Source organism: Antechinus flavipes, chromosome 4 (genome assembly GCF_016432865.1).
Source record: "Antechinus flavipes isolate AdamAnt ecotype Samford, QLD, Australia chromosome 4, AdamAnt_v2, whole genome shotgun sequence".
Classification (NCBI taxonomy): Eukaryota; Metazoa; Chordata; class Mammalia; order Dasyuromorphia; family Dasyuridae; genus Antechinus; species Antechinus flavipes.
Window position 1 is genome coordinate 475,061,681 of NC_067401.1, and position 21,080 is coordinate 475,082,760.

The window sequence follows — 21,080 nt, forward strand, 5'->3', positions numbered from 1 at the left end:
GGTGGGGGTGGGCCTTCTAGCAAGCTGGGCCCCCGTCAGGGTGACCCCTGTCACACTGCTGACCTTGTGGGGGCTGAGCAAGCACAGAGCCAGGGAGGCCTTTGGGCAGGCCCTTCCCTGGGAGGGGGGGGTCACAGGTCAAGTCCTGGCAGAGGCCTGAGAAAGACCACTTCCCACTCCCGGCCTCAGTTTCCTGCTGGGGTCCCGTCTGAGCTGGTGGACTGTGGTGGAGGATGGGGGGAGTCGGTCCTGTTGAGAGAGAGCCGGGGGAGGCATCCCTGTGAGGCCCTTATGGCCAGCCCTGGTGCTGGCTCCTGCTGTGCTCAAGTTGCTGAGCAGTTATTAAACACCTCCTACCAACAGCAAACCATGTAGGCACCCATTCAACACCTTGTGTCCCTAGTGTCTCATATGGTGCCTGGCACATAGTAGGCGCTTAATAAATGTGCACCTGCTAGTTTGTTGTGTGCCAGTGGGTGCTGCAGTGGGTGCTGAGGGGCCAAAGACGGGGGCAGCCTTCAAGGAGTTTATATTCCAGCTGCGAGAATGGCTTGGCTAGTGACACTTACGTATCCAGACTCTAAGCCAGGCTTGGGCTCAGGCAGACCTGGATTCAGAGCCTCCCTCAGACTTTGGTCTCTCTGAGCCTCAGTGTTTTCATCTGCAGAATGGGGATAATCACTGCTTTTGAGGAGGCAGCAAGCTGATGTATGGGAAGCGTTTTACAAACCTCCCAGTGCTGTGTGGATGGGGATTCTTATTGTTGGAGGCGGGGTCCTGAGTCACCCCCCACTGGGTCAGAGCCATGCCTTGCTGGCCTCCGGGAGCCCTGTGGCTTATCTCCTCTCACTGTTTCCACCTTCCTTCTTTCCCGGCAGAACCAAGGAGAGCATGTACCACTCCCTGACCTACGCCACCATCTTAGAAATGCAAGCCATGATGACCTTTGACCCCCAGGACATCCTGAACGCCTGTAACATGATGAAGGAGGCCCAGATCCTGTGCCAGAAGTAAGGGCGGGGCGTCTGGGGGTGGGGGGCAGTAAGTGGGGCTTGCTGCTGGAGGAGGGATTTCTTGTGGCAGGGTAGTGGAAAGGGTCCAGGCAGGCACCCCCTCCCACGCTAGCATTTCATGCTTTCCACAAGACTGACCCTCCCCAGGGCAAATTAGGTGCCCACTGGGCTGTGATTTCAGAGTAAGTAAAAAGGCCACTTTATTCTCACCCCAGACTGTCACCTTGCCTGAAATCCCACCATTAATAATTCAAGGCACTGGTTCCCAACCCACGTCCAAAATCTCCGAGCCCTGCTTTGTTCTCCTTGCCAGTCCTTGTGCTAGAGCCCGCTCCCTAAGGCACCCGCAATCCCCGCTTCCCTTGTAGCTGTGCCCGGGGGTGCCGATGTAGACGCCAGAGCTGGAACAGGCGGCGGCAAACGTACCAACAAGCCAGCTTTCTGAGACAAGCTCAGGGGCTCCTGGTCCTCCCGGCAAGGGAGCTGGGAAGGTCTCCGACCAAAGGGATGGTGGGGGGGCAGGTGGGAGGAGCAGAAGCCGAGTTATTTTAATAGGAAGCCATTACGTGCAGTTGTTTCTGTGCCCCGGAAGAAGTGGGAATGTTCCTTGTGCCCCGGGTAAATGTCTAACACTGCTCAGTTCTGCTCTGCCCCGTGTCCCAACGTTCTGCCTTTCTCTCCTGATGTTTGTGCCGCCTGAAACGTATGCAAGAGTAGCTCCTAGCAAGGGAAAAATGCATAGGGAAAACCTGATCTGAGGCGTCTTATGAGCTCAAGACAGTTTGACTCAATGCAGCCAACATTTATCTAATGCCTACTGCATACCGAGCCCTGTCATCTGGGGAAACTAAGAGGAAGAAGCGTAGATCCCATCCTCAAGGAGCTTTCCGCCTCCCGGGAGAGATGGACGGAGTTGAATGGCACAGGGCTGAATCACAAAATGCTCTAAGAACATTTGAAGAGGAAGGGATACCATTCATCTGGACCCGAGTGAATCAGGGAAGGCTCCTTGGAGGAAGCGGGGCCTGAGCTGGGGCTTGAAGGAAGAGTTGGACAGAGGTAAGAAAGGCGGGGCACGGGCAAAGGCCCAGAGGCCAGAAAGCCAAATGGATGGAGGGAGAGCTCAAGGATCCGGGTTTCTGGAACCGAATCATGAGAGTAGAGAGTGAAAGACTGAAAGGAGCATAGCCTCCGATGGATTAGGATGCCTTCCTCCTCATAAGGGAGCAAACCGAGGGTCACGGCTTATCCGGGCCCACGCCACCCCTCGGAGAGGGGCTTAATGCACTGCCTGGCCCTCTCTGAAGAGATGTCGCGGGCGCCGGCGGCGGGACAGTCTGAGAAGAATGGGAAGTCTTTCTCTTGGGGTCAGAGTCTCTTTTGCAGAGGGGAAGATGTGACCAGGCAGCAGCTTCTTTGGGAAAGGCCAGAGCCTTGCAGGGGGTTGCAAGCACGGGTTGGCAGAGTGTGCCCACACAGGGAAGGGCCCCACTACATTCCACCTTCCCCGCTGCCCAGTTTGGGAGGACACCAGTCATCTCATCCAGTCCCCAGAGGGGAAACCGAGGCCTGGAGAGGTAGAGGGATGTGACCGGCTAAGGGGGCACAGCTAGTAAATGCTAGGACCTGAGCCCTGTTTTCTGACCCTGATCCAGTATTCTTTCCTTCCTGTGCTCGGAAGAGGGAGACCAAGATGGGGAGGTATTTGGAGACCATGCCTGGGGGAGCTTTGCTGAAGGAACTGGGCGGGCAGGACTGTGTTTGGGGAACCTAGCTAGGACTTCCTGGCCTGTGAATTTCAGCAGGAATCTAGGGAACTCCTCCCATCGGGAGCTGTCCCAGCGTGGAGCGTGGCCAGAGGTGCCAGCCTCTGCTGGAGGCACCAGGGGGCACTCACTGCTCCGTTTGCACGATGCCCGTAAAATAGTAAGTGCTTAACAAGTGCTTGTGGACTGACGACCGTAAGGGGATTCTAGCATGAAGGAAGATGATCAGTCAGTCAGAAAGCATTTATTGAGTGCCTGCTCTGTGCCAGACACTGTTGCGTGCTGGGCCGCATGATGCCTCGGGCCTGGCCTTTGGGAGGAGCTCGGGGGGCAGGTCTGGCTCTGGAGGTGCTGGTCTTGAGGTCACATTCCTGCTGTGCTCCCTGGGCCTCGAGTTCCTCTTCTGTAAAATGAGGGGGTGAGGTAGGATGACCCCACGTTCCTGCTCAGGGCCCGGTGGGGCCCCCATTAGCTTCAGCAAAAGCTGCGGCTCATTGTGCAGGCTCTCCCGGCCCTCTCGCGGTGAGCTCCAGCCCAGGAAACCACCCCCAGGCCCTGGGGCCCCTGGGAAGGATCAGTAGTTGCCTGGCAAGCGGGTCAACAGGCTCCTCCTTCCCCCACACCGGTGCTGAGCTGTTTGCTGATGCAACTCACAGAAAGGCTTCCTGGTCACCGGGAAACCTGGCCTGGTGTCATTCCCATCATGAGCGCCCTCCTGGAGCCAGGCGGGGGGTGACGGGCCCCAGCCAGCCCAGGAAGGAAGAGCCGGGATCTGCCCCGATGACTCCCTCCCAGGTCTGCAGAGGTCCTTCCTCCTCACGCTCCTACAGAGGAGGTGTTTGTAGACAGGGCCGTGCCGGTAAATATTTAACAACCAGCTGTCTGAAGTTTAACCTGTTGTTAACACTGTCTTGAGTCTAGAAAATCAGTGAAACAGCCAGACCCCGACCTGAGGCACTCGTGGGCGTCTGCGTTGTAAAGCTGCGCTGAACGGTCACAGTCGGGTTCCAAGTTGGCCTGTGACAGCCCAGGAAACTGAGGCTTAGAGGATAATCCTCATCAAAAGTGACAGGGATTTATTTCATACACTGTGGAGTAACAACAACCATCACCAGCCAGGCTGGGCTAAGTGCCTTACAAGTATAATCTCATGTGACCCTCACAACAATCCTGGGAGAGAGTATTCCCATTTTACAGATGCAGAAACTGAGGCAAATTGAGTAACTTGCTCAGGGTCACAGAGCTAGTAAAGTGGCTAAAGTGGGATTTGAAGCCAGGACCTCTTGGCTTCAGGCCCGTTGGTTTGCCCACTGTGCTAGTAGTGAGTAAAGGACTGGCTTCAAGCTGAGAAAACCTGGATTCAAGTCCTGCCTCACCAAGGTTAAGACGTGTGTGACTCTTGGCAAGTCACGTCACTGCCGTCTGCCTCAGTTTATATTTTCTATAAAATAGAGCTTATAATAGCTCCTAGTCCTCAGGATTGTTGTGAGGAACAAATGAGGTCATAAAACTCTTTGCAGACTTTAAAGTCTATGTAAATTCTAGCTATTATTATTACTCCAAGATGCAGAGACTCAGGACCCTTCCCCATCCTTGGTTGCTCTCCTCTGGACACTCCCTGATTTATCAGTGTCCATTCTGTCTGTGGGCAAGGAAACCAACTCCCCTCGTAGCAGACGCCATCTTTCTCGTTCTGCATCCGCTTTATTGGCCGCATCATCACTTTCCTGACTCCCACTGAGCTTGCAGGCCACTAAGCTCCCTCCGATCCTCTTCAGAAAGGCTCGTTGCCCAATCATCCCAGACTTGCAACTAGGCTTTTGAAATCCTTGTGTAAGACTTTACATTTCGTCTTATTAGAATTGGCCCCATGTTCTAGATCTGGGGTGTCCCGGACCCCTGGGGGGCCCTGGGATCCGGCCTCACAACGGTGGTCTGTAATGCATGAAATCAGACACAAAAACGGACCAAAGAAACCAATTCGCTCCAACTTCCTGGGACCTCGCGGCTCGCTGGCATCCGGCTGCAGCCCCCAGGCTTGGAGAGCGCAAGCCCTCCTGGGTCCGGGTGTGCTGGAGGCTCAGGGGGGACCAGGCCCCAGGCATTCCCGGGAACTCTGACGGCAGATAATCCTCCTGGGCTCGAAGCCATTCCCGGAAAGGGACTCTCCGCTCCTTATGGGTGCCAGAGGTGGGCCGCCTTCCCCTTATACAGATGGGGAAACTGAGGCCCAGAGGGGAGCCACCTGACATCTGTGACCCTCTTCTCTCCCTACAGGCACCGAAAGAAATTATCCGTAGCCGGCTCCTTCAGCAACCTCATGCACCGGCCCACCCTGGACCAGTTCACCGAAGGTGAAGCGGCACCCACCGGGCCCGACATGAGGCCGGGACTGAGCGGGCCGCCCATTTCCAGGGGAGCCGCTGTGCCAGCCCCTAGTCAGGTGCCCCCTACTACTGGCACTGAGGAATGCCAGCCTCAGCCTGCCTGCCACCCAGCTGCCTCAGCCCCCCCAGAGCCATCCCAAAGCCCCTGCGTGGCAGTAACTGGGAACTGATGCTGCTGCTGCTGTTGGGGTGACTCTTGTGGCTCTTAGCTGGGGAAGGGCCAGACTCCCCTGCAGGAGGTTGGGCCCCAAGGTCCCGTCTAGTGCCAGGACCCGAGTCCATGGGAGGCGAGTGTCACAGAGCCCCCAGCCCCCTCCCCGAGAGAGAGCTCGGGCCCCGGCAGAGCCGCAGACAAGGGGGTCTGGGGATGGCGTGGGACCGGCTGCCTTGTGGGGGTGCCCAGACCCACTCGCCGGCCTGTGCCTTTTCTGTCCCCCAGAAGAGATCCACGCCGAGGTCTGCTACGCCGAGTGCCTCCTGCAGCGAGCGGCGCTGACCTTCCTGCAGGTGGGCTTCCTCGCCCCGGAGACCGGCCCCTCCCCACCCTTGTTCCTGGGCCCACGGGTGATGGGTGAGGTCCCGGGGCCAGACGCTCGTCACCAGCACCGCGCAGGGGGCGGGGGTGGAGTCGGAGGCCCCGGGTCAAATCTCGGTCCCGTGGGACCCCAGGCGGATCCCTGACCTTTCTGGGGCCTGCCTGGTAGCGAGGCCCCTCGGCTGAGCCGGGCAACCCCAGAGCCTGGCTCCTCCTGGGGCCCCTCCTGGGCAGCTCCTGACCGGGGCCAATAGTCTCTCCCCCCACAGGATGAGAACATGGTGAGCTTCATCAAAGGGGGCATCAGGGTGCGGAACAGCTATCAGACCTACAAGTGAGTGGACAGTGACCCCCAAGGCCTCTCTTGGCCCGTCCTCAAGGCCTTGGGGGGCCCCATTTTGTCAGGGAGAAAACTGAGGCCACACAGGGGAAGGGGGTCTCCCTGGGTGCCTGCTCCTGGCTGGCGCTGTGGGGACGGTGCCAGGGTCCCAGGGGAGGGAGGAACAGGCCCTGCCCTTCCGTTGCTTTTCCAGGCCTCTGCTTTTAGATCTCTGGGGATGGGGGGCTCACCACCTCTCATTTGGGGGCTCTTATACAACTTCTCCTGACCCTTGTGCCCCGCCCAAGCGGAACGAGGTTAATGCCCCCGGACACTTGAACCGTGTGGCCCCCCATTACTTCACGTGCTCCATGTGTCAGAGAGGCGCAAACAGTCCTAGGGGTCGGGTCAGAGGTAACTTGTTATTCCCTGGGAGGGTCAGCGGTTGTATGATCCCGGATGGCTCGCTGCACCTCTGTGCCTCAGTCTTCCCAGCTATGAAATGGGGTTCATAACAGCCCCCACCGCCCAGGGTGGGCACAGCATCAGCCGCTCTGTGAATGCCATTTGTCACCTATGGAGGCTGCTGGGGCAGGGACGGGCCGGGCCCGGACCCTGTGACTCAGTGGGAGCTTTGTGTGACCAGGGAGCTGGACAGCCTGGTGCAATCCTCCAGCTACTCGAAGGGAGAGAACCACAGCCATTTTGAAGGCGGGGTGAAGCTCGGCGTGGGCGCCTTTAACTTGGTGAGTCCTCGGCGTCCCACCCCAGCCCCAGGGGAGCCTGCTGCCTCCCCCTCTGCCCTCGGGCCCCCAACACGGTCGGGGCCGGACCCAGGGACTCACACTGACGGTCTCGGATTCCCCCTTATTTTCTGTCACCAAGGTGTGCCTAGGACTGTGTGGGAGGAGACCCACAGACGGGAGGCACCGAGCAGGGCCTGGCGGGCACAGTGCCATGGGCATGCCAGAGATGGCGGGTCAGATGGAGGTCCCCCTGTCCTACCCCGCTCCCAGTCCCACAGGGCTGGCAGTGTAGACAGAAGCAAGAAAGCTCGGCTCTGGTTAAGGAGTTTGTGACCACTGCTCCTCAGGTGTTTTGTGCGCCCCAAAATGGCAGTGGTGGAAGATGGGACCCCCCAGTTAGAGCTGGGGGGGACCTCATCCTTCAGCTCTCCATTGTTACCAATGAGGAAACAGGCCCAGGCCGGTGACTTATCCAAGAGCACATGGCTGGCAGAAGGCGGGGCTGGGGGGCCTGGGTCCAGATCTCCCGGCCTCCCTTCCGGGGGTCCTTGAGTCAATTCGGGGAGGAGCAGCCGCCAGGGGAGAGAATGCCAGGGCTTAGCACAGTGCCCGGTGCACAGTAGGCGCTTCACAAGTCTTGGATTGATACGTTTCTAGGTTTGGGAGGACTGGGGGGGAGGGAACTTCTTGGGGATTCCTGGAACCCCGGCATCTCATGGCCTAGCTCACTGCCTGGTGGGGGGCCACACTGACCGGACCTGAGTCACGGCGTGACAGGGGCAGAGTGAGCCCTGCCCGCCCCAGGGAGGTGATTGAGACGGCCGGCCGGGTGGGAAACAGGACAGCAGAGGGCCCGGGGACATGAGGGCCGAGTGTTTGCTGCAATGGCTCTTGGCCTTGGCTGTGGGACTCTGCCCTGGGGCCCCCCAGCCTCCGGCCTCTGGCCTCCAGCCCCTGTGTGTGCTCTGTCCTGTCCTGGCTCCGTGTCTCACTGTCTGGGCTAACTGAGGGGCTTCCCTCCTCTCCCAGCCAGCACCAGGGGCAGGGGCACGTTCCTTTAGGGGCTGCTGGACGCGGTGACCCAGGTCCAGCCACCGGCTCAGAGACTGCCCTCCCTGATGCACCCGCCTTGGGGGGCCGGTGTGGGGGGGTATTGAGGGGGGGGACAGAGAAGCCGGGAGGGACCCTGCCCTCCAGCTCTGCTCACTGTGTTCCCACCCCTCAGACACTGTCCATGCTTCCTGCCAGGATCCTGCGGCTGCTGGAGTTTGTGGGGATCTCTGGGAACAAGGTAAAGGGGCTGCTCCGAGCCATGGCCTCCCCCAGCCCTGCCCCCCAGCCCCAGCGGGTCCCTCCAGGCCAGCCCTGCCAGGAGACTCTTCTAAGCTCTGAGTTTCCAAGAACTTCAGGGAGCAGGTGTTGCATTCGTAGCCATGAAAAAGAAGTCAGGCAAACCCCCCTACTTGGGGTCTCGGGGTCCCCCCGGAGGCAGGGGCTTGGAGGAGATGACCTTGGCTGTAACTGCCGGGATGGGGAGGAGGCGGCCTTTCCCGATTCTTGTTTTTGGGGGATTTTCCAAGAGGAAAAGCCCTGGCCGGCTTCGGCCTTGGTCCCAGAAAGGAGCCGCCCCATTCCTGGGCTCTGACGTGGTCCTCCTCCCTGCCTTCTCGGCTTCCAAGCCAGGAGACCAAGGGCACGGGGGTCTCGGAACGGGGAGGGGAATCGGGAGGTAGCATCGTGTGCCCCCTTCTGTCACAGCCTGCCGGACCCCTCCCGGCACGGGGAGCTCACTGCCTCATAGGCAGACGTGAGAGCGTCTTCCAGTAGGATATAGTGCCACGGACAGGCAGCTCTCGTGTCCCCCTGAGCCTTCTCTAAACACCCCAGTTTCCTGTGGCACGGTCATAGATCCCTGCCCAAACTGTCCCTCCTCCCTGGAGGCCCTCCGGCTCCCCAGGATCGTCCCCAAATTGCGCCCCCCACTTCAGAGGCAGAGGACAAGGGCACCTCCCTCCCCTCACCCCCATTGGCTCACTAGGAGTATTGCAGGGGATTGTGGGAAAGCCGGCCAGATTTGGAGTTGGAGTCCTGGGTTCAAATCTTACTTTTCCTTGAGAGTCACCTGGCCTCGCTGCCTCAGTTTCCCTGTTGGCAGAATGAGGGGATCAGGCTAGCTGGCCTCTGAGGTTCCTTCTGGCCCCAGGGGACCTCGCCGCTTCCCCTCTGCAGGCTGGTGCTGTCTCCTCTGCCCTCTACACTGTCCTCTCCCCATCCTTCCTTCCTTTCCCCCTTCTTCCTTTTTTCCCCTCTTCCTTTCTCCTATCTCTCCATTCTTCCTTTTCCCTCTTTCCCCTCTTCCTGTCCTCTCTCCCCATTCTTCCTCCCTTTTCCCTTCTCCTTCCTCTTTCCTTTCTTCCTCTCTCCATCCTTCCTTCCTTTCCCCCTTCTTTCTTCCCCCCTCTTCCTTTCTCCTCTCTCCATTCCTCCTTTTTCCCTTTCTCCTTCCTTCTTTCCCTTCTTCCTCCCCATTTTTCCTTCCTTTCCCCCTTCTCCTTCCCTCTTTCTTCTCTCTCTGTGCCTCTTCTCTCGTCCCTCCTTTCCCACTCTTCCTCCTGCCTTTCTCCCTTCCCTTTTCTCCCCCCGCTTCCTCTCCGTTCTGAGCCTCCCCCGTTTGTGCCCTGGGTTCTGGTGCCCCATCTAGCAGGTGGTGTTTGACCTTGGTCCTGGCCGGACCCTCCCCGTGACCCTGTCTCCCTCTCCATCTTCTCGCCGTGGATGCCCCCCTGCCCCCGGGGAGTCCTCCTGGCCGCTTCTTCCACTCTGCTCTCTCCCTGCCCAGGACTACGGGCTGCTGCAGCTGGAGGAGGGCGCCTCCGTGCACAGCTTCCGGGCCGTGCTCTGCACCATGCTGCTGCTCTGTTACCACACCTTCCTCAGCTTCGTCCTGGGTAAGACGCGCCCTCTGCGACCTCCTCCTTCCCTGCCCCCTGACCCCTCACCCCGCGAGCTGGCTCCCGGGCCGAGGTCAGGAAGAGGAGAACTCGTCAGCTGCGCCCGGGCTCCTGCCGGGTTGAGTCTGGCTGACGCAGGGACTCCCGGCTGCACCGATGGGGGCTCATGAGCTACAGCCTTGGGGGTGATGGCTGGGACCTGGGGGGAGGTGGTGTGGCCGGGCCCGGGGCCGCCTCCGGAGCCTCGGCTGCTCCTTTGTCGGGACAGCGGCGACAGGCATCGAGGGAGCCCCTGTTGGGTGCCTGGCCTGTCCTTGGCGCTGGGGAGATGCGCGGAGAGGGAACGAGGACTGGGTCCAAATCTCGGCTCCGCTGCTTACGGCCTGCACGGGTTTGGAGCCGCTCAGGCTCCCTGCGCTCAGCTTTCTTGGGGGGGGGAGGGGTTCTCTTCCAACCCTAACTCTCTGCTCCTGTGACTTTGGTTCATGTCGTGGGTTGGAAATTTGCGGCATCAGCAAAGCAAACGTTCAAATAGAACACGTTGGGATGCGGAGTCCGAGACTCCATCTTTCCCCGTTAGTGAAACAGCCACAGGTAACAGTGTAGCCTGGGGGGGGGGGGAGCCTCCGCACTGTCTTCTGAAAGCTCTGCCGTCGGGCCGGGACCAGAAAGGCTCCAAGTGCAGGCTGAGGACAGAGGCTTCCGGGCAGGGGGTCCCGGGCTGACGGCCCCGCCCACACGCCTCTGGCCCCTCTGCCCCAAGCAGCCCAAGGCACCCCCTCTGTTTTACAGCTAGGGAAACTGACGGTCAGTGAGGCAGGGATACAAAGAGCCCCAGACCCATCCTGTCTCGGCCTCTGATCCCCTCCCCCCCATTTTAGTTTGTGCCCAGCTGACATGTGCGGATGAACCTTCAGTGTGGGCTGTGCTGACCCCTGCTTCCTCCTCAGGGTCTGGGGGGGTCACGACTCCCCTCCCCCCAGGCCAAGTCTTCCGGCCCACTGGCCACCACGGGGTAGGCTGGGGGCGGGGCACAGCTCTTTCACCTCTGACCTTGAACCCTCCTCTCTCCACTAATAGGCACTGGCAACGTCAACATCGAAGAGGCCGAGAAGCTACTCCAGCCTTACCTGAAACGTTACCCCAAAGTAAGCCACCGTCACCTGTCCCTTGTGTCTCCCCAGACCAGGGGCTCTGGGCCCAGAAACTTCCTTGGGAGGGGCTCCAGGCCTCGGGCCACGTCCCGTCTGGGCCAGAAAGGCTCTCGGGTTCTTCCCTCCATGATGGGGAGCTCACCCCTCACCCAGAAACTGCTCTCTTACGTTCCTGCCGCCCTAGTTGTGGAGTCGAGCAGAGCAAGCCTGACCCCTGGTCCTTGGGACAGCTCTGAGATGACTGAGCACGGCAACAGGGTTTTCTGGGGGGATCCTGCCCCTCGTTGAGGTTGGGGGGGCTGTGTTTTTCAGGGAGCCATCTTCCTCTTCTTTGCTGGTCGGATTGAAGCCATCAAGGGCCACATCGACACCGTGAGTAGCCACAGCCCTTGGGGTCCCCGGAAGGGGCTGTCGAGGCAGCTGGGGTCCACAGTGGGCCCATGTTCAAGTCCCGCCTCAGGCACTTGTCAGAGGAGTGACCCTGGGCCGGTCAGTTAGCTGCTGTGTGCCTTGGCTTCCTGGTCTGTAAAATGGAGATAAGGATCTAATGGGCTAAAAAAGAGCCTAGAGAGCTTAGTCCCAGATTAGGAGACGGGGTGCGGAGGGGAGGAGAGCTGCCATGTCTGAGGCGCTGACTGATGGTGAGCCCACTGCCCTGACCACTGCACCCCACTGCCTCTGGGAGAGGGGCCCCCCTGGGCCGGGACAGACAGTGGTCCTCCCCAAAGGCCAGCCCCAGAGCTTCCTAGTAGGTAAAGGGGAGAGAGGGCTCCCTCCCCTCCGGGGCCTGCTCCAAAATCCCTAGCACTGAACAAGGAACAAGGAACCCACAAGAACTGATAGAAAAACCTGCTTTCTGGGTTCAGAAGTCACCTTCCTGACAGGCCGGAGGTAGAGAGGATATTATCCTGTTACAACTGAGGGAAACTGGGGCATGGAGGGTGACCAGACGGGGACACAGAGCCAGGCCCTCAGTCCCGGGGGGAAGGAGGGGAGCCCCCATCTCCTCTGTGAGTCCCACTGGCCCCCAAGTCTCTAGAAAGGCTGCCTGAGGTCCCATCATCATGGCGCCATCATTTGGGCCCTTGCCTAGTTTAGTCATCAGGGCTGTAAAGTCTTGGGCCGGGCCGCGTGGCCCTTCCTGACCAGGGGCCGTCCAGCCTCCGCCGTGGCTCTCAGCAGCTCCTCCCGGCCTCGTCCCCTCGGAAAACATCACGGAGAACAACGTTAGCAGAGCGGCACAGGGTAGTTTGCTGCTTCCTTCCTAAGCCCAGACCTTTGCTGTGGCACCCCGGCTGTCTGCCAGGAGCCGGAGCCAAGCCCCCTCACCTCTGGACCGGGTCCTCTTTCCTTCTGGAAGAGCGGGCCATTCGCCCGCGGCTCTCCTCTCTCGCCGGTCTTTCAGAGGTCTCTGGCAGCCACATCTCCCAGCTGCCTGAGTGACCTTGAGCTGGACGAGAGCCGCCCGGGGCCCGGCTCTTTCCGGGTCCTTCCTCAGCGCCCTTTTGGCCTGTTCGGTCCTCGGGAAACAGTCTGAGCCGTGGCCTCCCTTCTCTCCCTGTCCGCTCTCCTCAGCCCACTGGCTCCAGCAGGGGTCCCCTCCCTTCTTGGCTCCTCTTTTTCTCTGTGTAATTCCCAAAGCCCCCTTTGGTCCTTAGTGCCCCCGTCTCCCTTAGTGCGTCCTCAGGCTTCCCACGGCACTTGTGCGCGCTCACGCTCATCGTGTGGCCAGCCCTTACCTCCATCTTCTGAGCCTGTCTTAAACACCTGAAGGTCCACCTTGGCTCCTTCGGAGGCGGGGCCTTTTCTCCCCTTGTGGCTTCAGCTTGAGCACCTTCGTGTCCCGTCCCTCGTGCTCGGACGTCCCTGCGGGATTCTGGGTTTTCTAAAATCTGCCTCCCTCGTGGGGCCCCGGATGCCTGGCCTTCCTCCCCCGCGGGGAGTCCCGAGGTAGCCCGGGCCCCTTCCCCGGCCTCCGGCACCCCCAGAATCTCAGGAATATCGGCAGCGGGGAGAGCCCCGGATTCTTGTCCTCAAGCCTGTTACCCTCCTTATGTATTGTAATCGATGATTTATATTGTAAAGAGCCTGGGCCGGGTGGCGCAGCGGCGGACTCGGGTTCAAGTCCGGCCTCAGACTCATAGCTGTGTGACCCTGGGCAAGCAGGTCTCTGCCTGGTGGCTCCTCCCCCCTCCCCCCCCACGCACACACACACAATGGGTTTCCTTTGTAACTCTGCATTTAAAAACATGGCCCATGGGTTTCCCAGGACACAAAACCCCGGCCGCCTCATGGTACAGATCAGGGAAAGTGACCCCCCCAAAGTGACTCAATGCGTCTGGGCGGAGCTGGGCCTGGGACCCTGGTCTCTGCCCCCTGCAGCTCCTGACCTCTCTCCAAATACGGAGAGTCTCCCTCCGGCCTCAGTGCCAAGTAAGGTCCTGGGGATCCCGGAGCAGCTTAGCTGGGAGTAGGGAGCAGCTGGGGGGGTGCCTGGTGGGGAGCAGGGAAGATCCCGCCGGCTTTGGCTCCCGAGCTTGATTGGAAGCTGGGGGTGAGGGAACGAGGCAGCTCTGGCCGAGCAGGTGGCCTGGGCCGCGGGGGGTGACCCCCAATGCCCTTGGTGCGACAGAAAGGGTTGGAGGGACTAGTTGTTGCCTCAGGATCACAGCAAGAGGTGCTCCCCAGCCAGGATGGAAGCTCTTCCAGGCCTGGGGGCCGTGGCAGTGGCAGAGCCTCCTGCCCAGCTGAGGGGGGAGTTGCAGTGCCTCCCCGGAGGGCCTTTCCCAGCCTCTTCTGCTCCAGGGGGTACGGCAGCAGAGAAATGATGTCTGTGGCCTCGTCTGGCTCGTGCCGTACCCCAAAGTGGCCCCCGAGGATGAGGGGCTCACTGCCTCCCACTGAGGGACCTTATTAGAGAGTTACTCCTGACTCCAGGCCCCTCCGCGAGCTACCGCCGGCTCCTTCCTCGCACCCTGTGACCACCGAAGAGGCCCAGCCCGAGTGCCCGGTTTTATCCTTCACTGTTTTTCTGCACAGAGTTTTGTCCCTCCAGCCTCCCTTGGGGATCTGTGCTGGATCGGAGCCTGGGACCCCTCCCCACCCCTGCCCAGCCTTCTTAGGGCAGATTTCATCTCTTCTCCCTTCCCTGCTCTCCATACCCATTCTATAGATGAGAAAACAGGCCCAGAGGAAGGACCGATGAGCCCTGAGCTAGGTAGCTTGGACTGGTCCTGGTTTTCTTTCCTGTCAGGCTGTGGTTTCCCCGATAGCTCATAATACGCAGCGGGAGGAGGAGGGGGCAGAGGCGCCCCCCAGTATCTGTGCCCCTTGGGTCAGGGCTGGGGGAGGGGAGGGGCCGGCCTGAGCCCCCCTGTGCCCCCCAGGCCATCCAGCGCTTCGAGGAGTGCTGCGAGGCGCAGCAGCACTGGAAGCAGTTCCACCACATGTGCTACTGGGAGCTCATGTGGTGCTTCACCTACAAGTGCCAGTGGAAGATGGCCTACTTCTACGCCGACCTGCTCAGCAAGGAGAACTCCTGGTCCAAGGTAGGCGGGCGGGCGGCTGGGGCTCACCGCGGGGCTCCTGACGGGCCCGGCCCGCGCCACCCTTTGGCCTTCACAGTCTAGAGCAGGGCCAGGCCAGCATTCTGCCGCAGGCCAAGGCTCCGGAGGCCTCAAAGCCGGGACCCAGGGATGTGGAGGGAGAGAAAGGAGGCAGCTCGAGGCAGGGCTGCCCCTCAGCTGGGCCCCCCAGGAGGGCAGCCTTGGGGTCCGCTCCTCTAGAAAGAATGGGGCCCAGCCCACAGGGACTGTGGCTCCCAGGGGCCCCTCTGGCTCCCCGGTCTTGGCTGTCCATCATCCCTCTGGTCATTTTTCCCCAGTTCACAAAGAAGGAAACTGAGGCACAGAGAAGGGACTTGACTTGGCCAGGTTGCGGCGAGGCTTTAAGTGGCATGTGCTCCCAGAACCCCATCTCACAGTTGGGAGAGGGGGGTTGGGAAAGGACTGGGGTCAAGAAGTGAGGTTGCCTTCGTTCTGAGACTTTTCCCATCTGTAAACTAGAGATGGTGAGGAGCCCACCCTGGCTAATGAGGTCATGGGGAGGAGGGGGCTGGGAGGAGGCCCTCTGGGGGCGAGGCCATTTCTATGGAGCGAGGGGCTCCGGCCCCTCCCAAGGACCCTTCCAGCCCACGCTCAAATGGGACCAATAATAAATATTCAAAGGAGAGCCTGGGGTCCTGGGAGAAGTGGCTGCGGCATGAGTGGGAGCTGAGCCTGGCTCCCCCCGGGGGCTTGGGGATGCTGCTCCAGACGCCCTCAGGACCCCCGCTGCTCCGGATCAAGAGGAGGGGATTCTGGGGGTTCAGGGAGTAGAGCCCCGGCAGTCCCCAGGTTCTAGAGTTGTCCCCACAAGGAGCTCCAGGAACATTTACCACTTTACCGAGGCCCAGGGGTCGCTGCTCAGAGCCAGGCCGTGATGGCGCCAGGGGCTGGGCCAAAGCTCCCCACCCCAGAACTGGCATCCTCTGAGCCAGGGCCTCCTCCCCTCAGCCAGGGCTCAAACCTGGCCTGGACACAAGATCTCCCTGGGGGCCTCTCCCGCTTCTGGAGCCCCTGGGTTGGGGGAGTTTTAGGGACTATTTCTGGGCGTCTCCTCCGCCACTTACTGTAACCAGACCCCGCCCAGCCGAGCTGGGCCAGCGAAGGTCTTTCCCCATCCCCAGGCCACCTACATCTACATGAAAGCAGCCTACCTCAGCATGTTTGGGGAGGACGACTACAAGCCCTTCGGGGACGACGAGGTGGAGCTGTTTCGGTGAGACCCTCGCTGGCCCCCCAGGATCTGGCCCCTGGGCCCGTGGCGTCCCCTCCCCCTCTGCTGTGGCCTTGAGGCTCGGGCCACTTCCTGTTCTGCCCCCAAGTTCCATCTGTCTCCCCCGAGATCCCGGGGCTTTCTGCCCCCCAGGCCTCCCACAGGAAGGCTTGGGGATCCCCACCGCTCTTGGTCCTTTCCAGTCCTGGCACTCCCTGGCTCCTTCGGTGGGGGGGAGGGCCCTCCATCCCTCACCCCCTCCTGCATTGCTGAGTGCCTGGTGCAGCCCCCGCCCTCCAGACCCCCTCCTCTCCCCGGCAGGGCCGTGCCGGGCCTGAAGCTCAAGATTGCCGGCAAGTCGCTGCCCACCGAGAAGTTTGCCATCAGGAAGTCCCGGCGCTACCTCAGCCCGAACCCCACCCCGCTGCCCGTGCCGGCGCTGGTAGGAGCCCCCACCTCTCCTCCCTGAAGGCTGGCCGTGCCCTCTCTGGGCCTCGGGAGGGGCATGCGCCCCGGTGCCCCCCGAGACTGCCCTGGGAAGTACCCAGCTGGGCTTGGGGGCAGGGAGCCCTGAGTGCAAATTCTGCCTCAGACCCTTCCATCCCAGTGGGATGTTGGCCAGGTCACTTGCCCTCTGCCCCAACCCTGGGATGAGGAGGAGATGCAGTGAGAAAGCACCTAGCATAGCACCTGGCATACAGTAAGCACTTAATAAATGCTTGACCCCTTCCCCTTCCCCCTCTGACATTCAGAGGTCCCTGAAAGGCCCTGCCTCTTGTCTTTGGGGCACAGAGGCCTCTGGGAGGTCCTGAGAGCCACATCAGGCTTTCCTGACAAGCCAGAATAAAGATTAAGCACCTACTGTGTGCCAGGCATTGGCTGTGCAGCCCCCAGGAGGCAGAAGAAGGCTGTTCTGGGGGAGCTCGGCCTGAGTTCTGGAGGGGCCTCAGAGGCTGCTCTCCTCCCCCTGGGGTTTAGGTCACAGAGAGGCCAGGCCCTCCGGCTCCTTCCACTGCACCCCAGTTTCACACATGGGGAAGTCGAGGCAGAGAAAGGGGCGGGCTCCAGGGCAGGAGCGGGCAGGGACTGATGGGTGGCAGCCCCTCCCCCAGGAGATGATGTACATCTGGAATGGCTACGCGGTGATCGGGAAGCAGCAGGAGCTGACCGAGGGCATGCTGGGAATCCTCCTCACGGCCCAGGAGACCCTGGAGAAGGCACCAGGTGACTGCACCCCAGAGCCCCATCCCGGGCCGCCGCTGCCCCGGTGCCTCCTGGGAAAGCCCGAACCTGGCCCCTTCCTGCTTCTGGCACTCCTGGCATGGTGCACGGGCACCACCTGGTGGCCAGAACTTGAAACTGTAGGTCAATCAGTACTATCTATGTGTAAACATTTATTAAGTGCCCACTGTGTGCCAGACCTGGCAGCTCGCCATCCAGTGTGGGAGGCGACTGACAACAACGTACGGACAAGCTAATGACCGGGCAGACTGGGGGTCATAGCTGAGGGCGGGCACCAGCATCGAGCCTTCATTGGCGCCGGGGCCAAGGAAGCCGGAGAAGGGGAAGGGCAGAGGGCACGACCAGGGGAAATGCCCAAAGGCTGGAGAGGCAGGGTGGCGTGAGGAGGCAGCTGCTGGGTGAGCCCCGAGCCACGGGAAGGTCAGCCTGGGCCTGGGACCCGAGGCAGGACGGCCCCTGGGAAACCTGGAGGTCCCACAGCTCGGGGCCTGCAACCTGACCCGGGAGGAGGCCGGCTTCCAGGGCCCTTCCTGAGCCCACGGGGCAGCCTCAGCTGGGACCCCCCCCCCACCCAGGGCCGGCCCATCCACTGTTTGCCAAGGATCACCCGTGGGCAGGAAATAAGTGCATGCAAGTGGCCCCTACTAGCAGTGCTCTGGAGCCAGGCTTGTTGGGGCCTCCCTGGGTGCCGCCCATCCCATGGTGGGGACTGGGGACTGGGGACCCATGGGAGACCCCCAGCAGGGGCTCGTGTGCGGCCCTGTCTCTGGAGGCGGGGAGGTCCTCTCGGACGGGTCAGCACCGATTCATCGCCTTCTGTTTTCAGCCAACGAGTTCTCGGTGGACGACCTGTGCGTGGTGAAGCTGCTGCAGGGCCTGTGTCTGAAGCACCTGGGCCGGGTGGCCGAGGCCGAGGAGAACTTCCGCTTCATCCATGCCAGGTATGCAGGCCTGAGTACAGGTCCTGCCCGTGGGCCCCCCCGTGCACTGGCCCCTCTGGGCCCCAGGCTCCCCAGCCTTAACCCTCTGAGAAATCCGCCCTTGTGGGCCTCTGGCCTCCGGTCCTCTCCGTGGGATCAGAGGAGAGCGAGGGACTCTGGGGGCTCCCATCCAACTCTCTCCTTTCACAGCAGGGGAAACTGAGGCACCGGGGTTAGAGGGCATCTCAGGGAAGGTCGGGGAGGAGGGAGAACGGGCCAGGCCGAGGCCGTCCCTTGGGCCCATCCCTAACCACTCTCCTTCCTCCCCTTCTGGGGTCCACAGCGAGAAGAAGATCAAGTTCGACCATTACCTGATCCCCAACGCTCTGCTGGAGATCTCGCTGCTGTGCCTGGAGGAGGGCAGGACTGAGGAGGCCATCAAGTGCTTGGACATGGCCAAGTAAGAGGGTGCGGGGGGGGGGGGCAGGACCTGGGGGCTGCTGTCCTCCAAAGCAGGCTCTGACAGGGAGGGGCCCGGAAATGGGGAAAGGGGGAGGTCAGGGCTGGGGGGGCACTGAAGACTGGGGTGTCAGGGCTGGGGGGGCTGCACTCAGCCTCTCAGAATCCTGGACTCCCTGGGGAAGGACCAGGTGAGCAGACGTCCAGCCCCCACTGTCTCTCTGAGTAGCATCTTCCTGTATCTGTCTACACCTTCCCCTGGCCTGGCTCTCTCCCTCTCTCCTCCCCCTCCCCATCAGGGGTGCTAGTCTCCTCTTGGCCAGGCTGACCCAGTTCTTTCAGCTGATTGAGGGCACGAGTTCGAGATGCTTCCCCGTCCCAGCCTCCCCTCTGTGGGGCACGACCAGGGCAGGGGAAAAGGGGGGACCCCCACCCCTCACTGCTGGTCGCTGAGGACTCCCTTGCCTCTGACCCTCGCCTGATCCTTTTCAGAGGAATGGCAGTCTAGCCCTCCCCCCCACACACACTTAGGAAGCCCCGAGGCCCACAATCCCCCCTCCTGCTCATCCTGTTTCCCGTTCTTCCCCCTCTGGGCCCTCATTCAGGGGCCCACGAAGGTGTCCGGTGCTCCCGGGACGGCTATTCTAGACCTTCCTGGGCCCCTGGGCCCTTGTGCAGCTCCCGTCCCACGGGGCTCTGGGACTTCCGGAGTCCGCTCCTCCCCTGGTCCGGAATGCCCCCCCCCACTCACCAAGTGCCCTAGGCCCAGAGAGAGCTCGTAACACCCCAAAGGGGAAATGCCCCCCGGCTCCTGGCCACTTCCCGGAGACTTCCTGACCTTCTGGTCTAGAGCTGCAGGGACAGGGAATAGTTCTCTTCCCCCAAAAGGAAAATAGGACATTGGTCTTGTTCTAGCCTGGCAGCGTCCTCGTCCCTCCCCTCTCTGGTGCCCCCTGATGTCTCTCCCCCCTCCTTGTACCCCCTGGTGTCTCCCCTCCGCATTTGCTCTCTACCCCCCCACACACACACACCCCTTTGCCCCCAGGCCAGGTGCTTCTCCTCTGGCATCTGTGTTCTGCATTTGGCATCCGCCTGGGGGGGCAGAACGTTCACGCTGGAGCTTGCCCGGGTGGGGGCGGCAGGGCCAGCCTTTGTGTCTGAGGGGCTCCCGAGGCCTCCTGCCTCCTCACATCCCCTCAGCGCCCCCTTGGGGCCGCGGTGGCTCCAGCAGCTGGATCCGGGCTCTGCACTGGATGCTTGAGTGGCTGTAGAGGCCTCTTCCCCCCCCCCCCCCACTTGCCCCAGCCTTTGCCCACGACCTTTCTCTTAAGGTCATCCATTGCTGAAGCAGGAAGGAGGCTTCTGGGCGGGGCCGAGGGACCTTCCGGAGGCCGGTGCGGGCGCCCAGCAGGAGCCGAGGACGGGCAGGGATGCCCGCGGGCAGGAGGGGCGCAGAGTCCTGGGGCCCGGGGCCGGCCGCTGACCTGGCTCTCCTCCTCCGCTTGGTCCTAGACAAAACTACAAGAACTACTCCATGGAGTCCAGAACGCACTTCCGGATCCAGGCAGCCATGCTCCAGGCCAAGGCGGCCCCTGAGAATGGGGGCAGCCCTGAAGTGTCGGGGGTGCTCTAGCTGCGGGTCTCGGGGCTGACCCTGGGCTGACCCAAAGACAGGAAGACAGCGGGCATTTCGGTACGGTCGGCCCCGCGGCGAGATGGCGGGCGCAGAGGGCGAAGCCTGGTTGGAATTGAAGTTGGTTGGGCCGGCCGCATCCCCTCCCTCTAGGCCCAGGGCACGCGCCCCCGCCCCGATGGGCCATCCCTCCACCGTGAGATTTAACAGAATGTTTCAAGTTTACATTTTCCTTAGAAATGCAGTGACCATGGCTCGGGGCCCCCGGAGGCCCCTGCCCGGAACCCCGATTAGCCAGAGACGTTCTCCCTCCTCCTCTGGGGCTGGAGAGGGAAGCACTTTCTGGGCCGGGTGACCGGGCGATGGGCGTCCCCCCCTAGGGCCCGCTGCCTCTGAGCCCACCAGCGCGAGCCTCCGGGGAGCGGGGCCCATGGGGCTTAGAGTAGATGCTAGAGACGGCGGGGAGGTGTCTTGGGACCCCCGACCTTCCCACCTCGACCCCAGGAGCCGACAGGAAGGCACCGGACTAAATGCAGGCAGCCGAGCGGGGGCCCCGGGAGCCATCGGTGGGGACGAGGATGGCGCCATTCCACCCCGGCCGTCCCTGGCATCAGGTTCAAAACTGGCGGAAGCCGCGGGCCTCCTCTTGACCGCATTTGACCCGGATATTGACGACCGCGGCCCGTTGACACATTTGTGATTTTTCATGGTTGAGAGAGGAGATGTATTTCGGTAATAAAAACCTGCCCATTTCAGAGGATTCGCTGCTCATTTTGGGATACGGGAGGATGGGGGAGCGGGCCGGGGCCACTGACCTCACCGGTGACCTTCGGGCCGGGACGGCTACACTGCTTCCGTTCTCTGAGAGTCCCATTGGACCCTGGCCAGGCGACAAGCAATTATGAAGAACTTGCTGCATCCCCCTCACTGCCAAGGAGACGAGAAGGGAAGCAGGCCCTGCCCCCAAGCAGCTTCCCTTTTAAAGGGAGGAGGTGACAGGAGTGATCACAGAGGGGTCTCCAGAGCCCTCCCAGCTTCCCCCCCACTTCACTAGGGAAAACAGGACGCTCTCAGCCCCTCGCAGCTGCCATTGGAGGGCTTTCTGGGGCGCTGGTCCCCGTACTGCCACTGTGACTTAGA

At 61.5% G+C, this 21,080-nt stretch overlaps 1 protein-coding gene and 1 long non-coding RNA gene across 4 annotated transcripts in view; one reads left to right on the forward strand and one right to left on the reverse strand.

The window, feature by feature from the left end:
- Positions 1–20,695, forward strand: part of TTC39A (tetratricopeptide repeat domain 39A) — a 47,772-nt gene extending 27,077 nt beyond the window's left edge. For all 3 annotated transcript variants that reach the window (XM_051999715.1, XM_051999716.1, XM_051999714.1), the window contains exons 3-18: positions 879–1,010; positions 5,057–5,133; positions 5,606–5,673; positions 5,971–6,035; positions 6,667–6,766; positions 7,992–8,057; positions 9,606–9,714; positions 10,798–10,865; positions 11,184–11,243; positions 14,258–14,419; positions 15,598–15,689; positions 16,008–16,128; positions 16,799–16,910; positions 17,755–17,869; positions 18,192–18,308; positions 19,820–20,695. In XM_051999715.1, coding sequence (XP_051855675.1) covers positions 879–1,010; positions 5,057–5,133; positions 5,606–5,673; positions 5,971–6,035; positions 6,667–6,766; positions 7,992–8,057; positions 9,606–9,714; positions 10,798–10,865; positions 11,184–11,243; positions 14,258–14,419; positions 15,598–15,689; positions 16,008–16,128; positions 16,799–16,910; positions 17,755–17,869; positions 18,192–18,308; positions 19,820–19,940 — 1,585 coding nt within the window. In that variant the 3' untranslated portion in view covers positions 19,941–20,695. The remainder of the gene's footprint in view (positions 1–878; positions 1,011–5,056; positions 5,134–5,605; positions 5,674–5,970; positions 6,036–6,666; positions 6,767–7,991; positions 8,058–9,605; positions 9,715–10,797; positions 10,866–11,183; positions 11,244–14,257; positions 14,420–15,597; positions 15,690–16,007; positions 16,129–16,798; positions 16,911–17,754; positions 17,870–18,191; positions 18,309–19,819) is intronic.
- On the reverse strand, positions 3,008–5,047 carry LOC127563331 (uncharacterized). The gene is made up of 2 exons (XR_007953948.1): positions 3,434–5,047; positions 3,008–3,182 (listed from the first exon to the last, which is right to left on the reverse strand). It is a non-coding gene; the product is annotated as an uncharacterized LOC127563331 (long non-coding RNA).
- Positions 20,696–21,080: the final 385 nt, after the last annotated feature.